Consider the following 8,932-nt stretch of genomic DNA (forward strand, 5'->3'; position numbering starts at 1 on the left):
GGAAATAGACAAAAATAAAGATGATTCATCTATATTATAGTGATGTTTTCATATTTTTAGAATAATACAATTTCTACTTAACATACAATTTACTTAGTTGATTGTTAACTTATTTGACAACAATAAATCAACAATAACATATGAGCTAACTGAGATCTGAAGAGGATAGAGTGTTACCTCTACCTTGGGAGGTAGAGATGTTGATTCTAATAGATCCTCGACTCAAAGAAAAGCATATCAAAGCAGGTCGAATTTTTTTTAATGGGAGTGATAAAATCATGGGAAAATGCTATAGAAAGCATAACAAAACATTTTGAATTGTTCGAGATAGAACTTGAACGTTTAATGATATTAATAGTTAGTTTGTTTGGCCAAGCTTCTGAAAAGCCAAACAGAAAGATAAGATGCAAGATCCTCTTACCGTGGGACGAAAAAACGCGTAAGCTTTTAACATCTTATATCAAAACACTAGCACTTATACTTCTAAGTGAACCTATTCTTGCTTAGCATAGTCACCTCCCATTTGTGCCTTACAATAATCGAACAAACTCCCATCAAAGCATCGTCTTATAGCCTCTTTCGATAAGAATCCATCTTCGTCTCGAGCAAGAAAATACAAAAGTCCCCATTCCAATTTTGAAGCAATCCTTCAAATTAAACCAAAAGACCAAAAAATGGTTAAAACAACTATGATGAGCTAGACCATTTGGCTTGGCTCGAATTCAAGAAGCGTTTAAGCAACTTATGCACCAAGTATTGGAGATAAATAAGTAGTTACGTGTTTGAATGACAACTTACCAGCCAAGAAAATCGTATATATCTCTATTGGCTTGAGTCATATCCCACAATTCTCCAAAACTAAGCTTATCAGGCACAGTTCGAGCGTACTTGCTAAAAATGTTCTCAAAGTGCACTGGCAAAAACCTAAGGAACAATTAAACCACACACTAAGCTCATGATACTCAGGAAGGTTGTAACACGAGGACTTCAGAACGAGTAGTACATATATATACTTGCCTGCCTTCTCTATCATAGGTCCCGGAATCACTTCCATGTTTGCCCTTGTGTATATTATGAATGTAGATTGGAAGGAACGGAGAAGGAAACCACCCCTGCAAATTAACATTTTACAATGCACTATTACAACATCAACATACACAACGTAATCCCATAAGTGGGGTGCAGGAGGTTAGACCGTATCTAGACCTTACCCCTAACTCGTGGAGGCAGAGAAGCACAATGCACTATTACAACAACATACACAACGTAATCCCATAAGTGGGGTGCAGGAGGTTAGACCGTATCTAGACCTTACCCCTAACTCGTGGAGGCAGAGAAGCACAATGCACTATTACAACAACATACACAACGTAATCCCATAAGTGGGGTGCAGGAGGTTAGACCGTATCTAGACCTTACCCCTAACTCGTGGAGGCAGAGAAGCACAATGCACTATTACAACAACATACACAACGTAATCCCATAAGTGGGGTGCAGGAGGTTAGACCGTATCTAGACCTTACCCCTAACTCGTGGAGGCAGAGAAGCACAATGCACTATTACAACAACATACACAACGTAATCCCATAAGTGGGGTGCAGGAGGTTAGACCGTATCTAGACCTTACCCCTAACTCGTGGAGGCAGAGAAGCACAATGCACTATTACAACAACATACACAACGTAATCCCATAAGTGGGGTGCAGGAGGTTAGACCGTATCTAGACCTTACCCCTAACTCGTGGAGGCAGAGAAGCACAATGCACTATTACAACAACATACACAACGTAATCCCATAAGTGGGGTGCAGGAGGTTAGACCGTATCTAGACCTTACCCCTAACTCGTGGAGGCAGAGAAGCACAATGCACTATTATAACAACAACAACAACATACATAACGTAATCCCACAAGTGGGGTTCAGGAGGTCAGACTGTACCTAGACCTTACCCTTAACTCGTGGAGGCAGAGAAACACAATGCACTATCAACTAACAAAACTTAAAAAAACTAGAAGAAACAGGGGAAATACTCTGCCTCCATTACATTACATCAAATTGGGCTAAATCCGAATGAGTAAGTGAACTCAAAAATCAAATGCATGACAGTATGAATGACTCTGCTTCAACTTACTGGGAGAGTAGGATAGCTCAAGACAGCATTGATCATAATAGCTACTATGAATGAAACGATCACATTGAAGCCAATTTGACGAAGCCCTATTCAAAACGAGGACGAAAAATCAGACATCAATGATTCTAAATGACAAGAACTAAGTTATGGACTTGCACGATGAGTTACCGGAGTATGTTTCCCATGGATAAACAATGCCATTATCATCCTGATCGAAGAAAGCTGCGTGTTGCTGAAGAACACTCATGCCATTGTGACTGTGGCCAGGAGTTCCATTGGGGTGATCCATGTCTGGAGCAACCAAACCCCTAGCCATATCTGAATATTTCTTTCGACTTTTGTAAGGGGTGTCACGTTTTAAAATGAAAATAAATAAATAAAGCACAATTCATGTATATTACTATAAAACTCTCCGCGATGAAATTTCATCTTTTGAAATGTATTCAAAATAACTTCATTACCTAATGATCGATTTAAAAGTTGTCATTTATTTGATTTCACAAATCAATTTTGTTGTATAGCACCCAATTTTGTTATGAACCCCTAACAAAATTGATTGACAGCTCAGTGGTAAGGAAGGGGCGATGAAACTGCTGTTCACAATAGTGGTGTGGGTTCAACATGTTTTGCAATATTTTTCTCTTCTATCCTAAAATTTAAAACTCTCAAACTCCTAATGCTGACTCCGCTTCTAATTATGCATACACATTTTTTTTTAAAAATCGACGACACAAAAACTTACGAGGCTTAGGGATAGAAGTTTCCAAGTCAGTTCTAACTTTGCGTTGAATAGTGATTGGGGCAAGAGTGGCCTCTGTTGTCAATGCTGGATTTCTCTGATCCATTCCACCTGTAATTGTTGTTTCTGCCATATCTCTTACTCTAGTATTACTATTACTACTTCAACAAAACTGAAAAAATGTACTCAAATCAACAACAAAAGTTACAAGTGAAATAATTATGAGGAAATTGATGGAGCCTCTGTAAAGCTTACAAGTGGCTTTTTACAGTTTTTAGTGCTGCTTATGACACGTATCAGTCAAAATATGATCCGTTTAGTTCTGTTATAATTGAAACGATTAATTTATAATATTAATAAGTGATTGTGTACTAAGCTTTAACGGTTATCTTGTGTAACGTAGATAAATTGTTTTCAAATAGATTATTGGTTTAGGTAAAGCATTTCAAAATCAAGGAAAAAATAATATTGAAGAAAATGAAGGAAAAAAGAATTAAGTAACAATAACAACACCAATGGGAGAAGCTAGGCAACATTTGAATGCCTACTAACATTCTACTCTAATTCTTAACTCTTATATTCTTTTATCTAAGGGCATGTCCTCAGTAAGCTGTAAATGTGTCATGTTGTGTCTAATCACCTCTCTCCAATATTTATTCGACATAGCTCTACCTCTAATCATATTCACTATAGCCAACATCTCACACCTCCTCACTGAGCCTCTTCATATGCTCGAATCTTCTCAATCTCACTTTCCTCATCTTGTTCACCACGGAGACGATTCTCGTCTTATCCCGAATATCTTCTATCCTGGTCCTGTATGTACTACTATGTTTACACATTCATCTCAACATCCTCACTTCTGCTACTTTAATCTTTTGGAGGTGTGAGTTCTTAATCAACCAACACTTTATCCAATACAACATAGTCGATCTGACCACCACTTTATACGTTCTACCTTTATGTCTGGATGACACATTCTTATCATACAAGACATCGAATACGTGCCTCAAAATTATTTATTTATCGACTTAAATTTTTTCGACTTTGAAGTAAAAAAAAAAGAAATGTTGGCCCATTCTATCACTAACCATGGGCTTAACCTTTCCATGGCTTTTTAGCTACAAGGCCCACTAACATCAATCAATTGGGCCTGTATAAATTACAACTCCATCGCTTAAACCTGTTTCCCTTTCTTATTCCTTTACGCCTCTCCGTCGTGAAAAAGCTACACAAAGGAGAGGATTTTGACGTAAAAACTATGGCCACCGAAGCACCGGTAGAGGCGACGGAGATTCCGCCGGTCGCGGCGGCGGAGTCGGTGGAGAAGCAGCCGCATAAGCTAGAGAGGAAGTGGACGTTCTGGTTCGATAACCAGTCTAAACCGAAACAAGGCGCCGCTTGGGGAAGTTCTCTTCGAAAAGCTTATACTTTTGAAACTGTTGAGGAATTCTGGAGGTAAAATCTGTCATTTCTGTACAATAGGAACGTGATATTTTCTAGATTCTTGATATTATGTTTATTCAGATTTGTGCTTGTAAATTGTGGAAACCCTATCTATGGCTCGTATTACAAATTGATATCCATACTTCTGATGAAATGATTTTTTCGAATAAAACCGAACCTCAATTTGCCCGGATTTGGATTTTTAATGTGATTAATTGATTGCGTTTGTGGAGTTTTTTTTACCTGTCAATTAAGATAGCTTTGATATTGCAACGTGTATGTTGATCTAAGAGTATATGTGATCTTCACCAAAGAGAGTTCTTTCTGCTGATTACTGATTGAATTTGTGCCTTTTCCTGCCAGGTTATGGCCCTGTCTCTATTTTGTGACGTTGAAAAAGTTTGTCCTTTTAGAGAATAATATTAGTATCTGCAATGAAGTTCTATTGCTAATATTGTTCTTTGCAGCTTTTGCAATTTTCAAGCAATCAAATTTTCTCTATAAAATTAAGTTTTTAGATATTATATTTAATATTTTCTTCAACTACTACTACTGTACTTATCAGTGATATTGGCTTCTTAAACTCACTGACCATGCAAGCAGGGCACTATTAAACGAAATGAAGTACTTGTTTATATTAAATTTCATAAATTTCCTATATGTTGTATGTCTTGTTTTTTTTTTTTTGAAAATTATGTTGTATGGTTTTATTTTGATTGATTAATGAAGTACTATGGTTTAGTAAGAATAATAGGTGGGTAGAAGCTTTTCTTAGATGTGAATTGTCCTCTTTGTAGTTTATATGATCAGATATTCAAGCCCAGCAAGTTGACTGTTAATGCGGATTTTCATTTGTTCAAAACTGGGATTGAGCCCAAATGGGAAGATCCTGAGTGTGCCAATGGTGGCAAGTGGACTGCTACGAGCAGCCGAAAGGCTAATCTCGAGACTATGTGGCTTGAAACAGTAATAATTCATCTTTACCATTTGTTTCTGTTCTGTATTTAGTATGTCATATAAAGCACTGTATTGATTAGTTTTCTTGCTAAAGATGTTCATGTATTGTCTGTTGGATGTGCTTCTTTTGAACAGTTGATGGCATTGGTCGGCGAGCAATTTGATGAGTCAGAAGATATATGTGGAGTGGTTGCTAGTGTGCGTAGGAGTCAGGATAAACTTTCCTTGTGGACCAAGACTGCCACCAATGAAGCAGCTCAGGTAGTTTTCTCATCTCTGGTGTTATATAGCTTCAAAACTGAAATCTCTGTTATTGTTCCACTATCTCCGAAATGTGATATGAAATATTGTTTAAGATGGTCCAGATGATAGATCCTATGTTTTGTTTCTCAAAACATTGACTATTCCTATATTAATATTATTTAAGAAAAGGATATACCAGAGTACTTGAAACAGATACATTTGCAGGAATTTTGATGACTTTTCTCTTTCATTTTCAATTAATATGGTCTTGTGCTGCGTTAAACGTTTTTCTTAATGCTGATATGACCTATTACATTATTACATTTTTTTTTTTGGTTAAGAGAAAAGGAAAAGCGATTTTATTTGAGCACCAAATTTGAGATCAAGAGAAAATGCCTTTTCCCATTCCGACCTATGGACGAAACACTAGGGTTGATTATTAAATATATAATTTAAATATCCCGATCAGAAACATTTATTCTTTTTCCTGACATGGAAGTCCTTAATATTTCTCTTCGCTTGTTCTTTAACCATTGCTCGCAGATTATTTTTTTTTGCTTATTGTAGTGGTATCTCCTTTCTCTATGGCATCTGTTCTTGTTATTTGTCGCTGATTTCTGTTCTGTCTTTACGCATTCTGATAAAAAGCACTTTGATCTGGGCACTTGTCCCTTGCACTGCTCCATAGATGTATATGCATCTAGATCTGCTTCATTTTCAACTTTCTGCTTTGAGCTCTTCTGAAAACCCCTTAAAATGTGTCTTGAAATCTAAATTATTGTGTGGTCATGTTCCATAGCGCGTAATATGATTCAAAGGATCTTTAAATTCTCAAGTCGAAGCATGAAGATTTAAACTTACGGCTATGGGTGATGTAGTCAAAGATTTTTATAAACTTCTTTTGAAGCCCTTACTTCCCATGTGAAACAACTATACAAGACACCATCTGATGTACAAGAGTGAGATATGAGTTTTGTGAAAGGTTAAGTTTTGATACCATGTCAAACAATTTGAGTATCCAACCTAAAACACTTTAGGTCATTGGTGGAGTAGCCCAAAATCAAAGAAATGAGTGAAGTAGCTCATGTCTTTCATTTAACCCTCTGGATGTCCTCCCATGATCCATGTAAGAACTATATAACTCAACAGCCTCAGTTTTTAAAGAAATCACCTAAACGTTTGTGGAGGAGCAATTTTATGAAGTAACTGTACTACTGTGGTGAAACCGGTATCATCTGATGATAGTAAACTGAGGAAGGGAACATTCTGATTGCTTAACTACCACATTGTGCTGTGATAGTTTGCTATTCATTAACTTTTCTTGATGTATCAAAATAGCATATTGATACTAAACCCAAGATGGTATCATTTGAATATTTTCCCCAAGTTATACTTCCTCATTCTCCGTTTAGTAATCCTATGTACATTCATCTTACAGCATTGCAATACACAAGTTGCGCATTGAAATCTTTTACATTGCTTAACTAGGGGTTTTTCAGTCCTCTTTAGCAGATGATTCCCTTGTACTGTTCTGTAATCACGTATGTTTGCCTGTTTTTGGCCTTCTAACATCTCTGTAGTCTGAAGAATTGTTTTGCCTCCTGGCGTGATGCTACACTTGATGCTCCATGGTTTTGCATTTTATAAATTACTGGTTTGTTCTATGTTGTAGATGGGCATTGGTAGGAAGTGGAAGGAGATCATTGATACCGAAAAGATATCCTATAGTTTCCATGTAACTCTCCCTCATCACTTGCAATTCTTGCAAATTCTATGGTCTTTTTATCTTTCCTCTTTATTTTCGTTCTTTCTTAATCAACATATTCTTTTGGTCGTTGCAGGATGATTCTAAAAGGGAGAGGTCAGCTAAGAGCCGATATACTGTGTGAATTTCTTTATCGTGTGGGATTAACACCATTCCTTAAGCTCTACCAATACTGAAATTGTACGATTAGCACTTTTTTGCGCTTGTCTGCTGCAAATTTTGATCTTATTGAAATTTATTCGAACTTGATGTATGTTTGGATGTATTGCGTTAAAGATTTTGTTCTGAAGTTTGTTATTTATGTGGAATCACTTTATATCTCAAGTAGACTCTCTTTTACAAAAAGCCTAGTCGATTAATTGAGTAATTTTATGTTTCAAAATGAGCCTCTCTAGTGAATGTATAATAGAATTTTGGAGGAATTTAGTGAGATTTGAAGCACTTTAATTCTTGTAAAACAGTATCCATTGTGTCTTCTCAAATAAGCATAATACTTTAACGTTTTTAACTTAATCTTAGTTGGTATCAATGTACTAGTTTTCACTTAAATTATCATAAAGTTGAACAAGTAGACTAACATGTCAAATCGTACGTATGTTTACTTGTTTAATTTAATGATGGTTGAACTGTGTATTTGTGCTCACACATAGTTGGAGGATATAGATGTTAGCTGAGGGTGCATTTATGGATTATGCCTCTCAAATACGTTCATATTCTTTTGTGTCCACATGAGAAAATTAAGAATAGTTTTATTACTCAAAATCTGTATATTACTTTTGTTTTTCAATAAAATGATGGTGTTTGCATCAAATTTCCGTGTTAACCTACATTAGCATCACGTATGACGTACCTTTGTTCACCAAAACTTATTTCTTAGGTCTTTTAACTTGGATTCCTCTTCCATATGACTATTCAAGTTTAATACTTTACAATTTCGAGTGAAAAGTTCAAAATTGAAATGATGAAGACAACATTTTCTAGACTACAAAGCATATATATATGTTTGAATAATACATATAATTAAGTTGTATCTGATTGATTTGTTTCAATTACATAAAAGAGGCTATAGCTATTTGATCATAACACATTTTCAATTGGCAATGATGATTAATTATGTGCCATCCATCAAGCAAGAAACCCAAGTTTTTCACCATTCTTCTTTGCCAATCGAATTAATCCTTGCCTTTGCTTCTGATCTGCTCCTATTGACTTGCAAAACTCTGTGATTACCTGATCAAACAAATACCATCAACATTAGCTTTGGTTTTCGCGCTGGAAAGTTTCACTTTAGGGCGTAGAATGGTTCCTACCAAAGGTGATTTCATTCTCAAGACTCAAACTCCAGTCCTCTGGTTAAGGATAAGGAGAGGAGTACTTACAAGCGGTACCCAACTAATCTAGCGGATTAGTGTCTGGAAGTTCCAGTGTAGGGGTAAAACGGTTCCTATCAAAGGCAATTTAATTTTCAGGACTCGAACCCCAGACGTATATTTAAGGATACTTATAATCGGTACCCAACTAATCTAGCAGATTCATGTTTGAAAGTTCTACTTTTAGAGGTAAAGCGTGTGATCCCTACCCAAGGCGATTTCATTTTCAGAGCTCGTACTTCAAAAGGTAGTCGGGGGGGGGGGGGGGGGTACTTACAAGCC

The 8,932-nt window shown here is 36.4% G+C and overlaps 3 protein-coding genes across 3 annotated transcripts in view; 1 reads left to right on the forward strand and 2 right to left on the reverse strand.

The window, feature by feature from the left end:
- Nucleotides 1-493: 493 nt before the first annotated feature.
- On the reverse strand, nt 494-3,002 carry LOC102606221 (peroxygenase). The gene is made up of 6 exons (XM_006354472.1): nt 2,873-3,002; nt 2,299-2,448; nt 2,131-2,216; nt 1,018-1,112; nt 799-924; nt 494-647 (listed from the first exon to the last, which is right to left on the reverse strand). Exons 1-6 carry the CDS (start codon nt 3,000-3,002, stop codon nt 494-496), a joined length of 741 nt encoding a protein of 246 aa, XP_006354534.1.
- Nucleotides 3,003-4,130: 1,128 nt separating this feature from the next.
- On the forward strand, nt 4,131-7,404 carry LOC102602624 (eukaryotic translation initiation factor isoform 4E-2-like). The gene is given in 5 exon segments (NM_001288204.1): nt 4,131-4,327; nt 5,113-5,281; nt 5,408-5,533; nt 7,188-7,250; nt 7,357-7,404. Coding segments are annotated over 5 exon segments (603 nt in total).
- An 838-nt stretch (nt 7,405-8,242) lies between these two features.
- LOC102602963 (protein PROTON GRADIENT REGULATION 5, chloroplastic) overlaps nt 8,243-8,932 on the reverse strand; it is a 2,444-nt gene continuing 1,754 nt past the window's right edge. Inside the window, exon 2 of the mRNA XM_006354380.2 lies at nt 8,243-8,510. Coding sequence (XP_006354442.1) covers nt 8,406-8,510 — 105 coding nt within the window. The 3' untranslated portion in view covers nt 8,243-8,405. The remainder of the gene's footprint in view (nt 8,511-8,932) is intronic.

The sequence above is a fragment of the Solanum tuberosum genome, unplaced genomic scaffold (genome assembly GCF_000226075.1).
Source record: "Solanum tuberosum cultivar DM 1-3 516 R44 unplaced genomic scaffold, SolTub_3.0 scf00174, whole genome shotgun sequence".
Classification (NCBI taxonomy): Eukaryota; Viridiplantae; Streptophyta; class Magnoliopsida; order Solanales; family Solanaceae; genus Solanum; species Solanum tuberosum.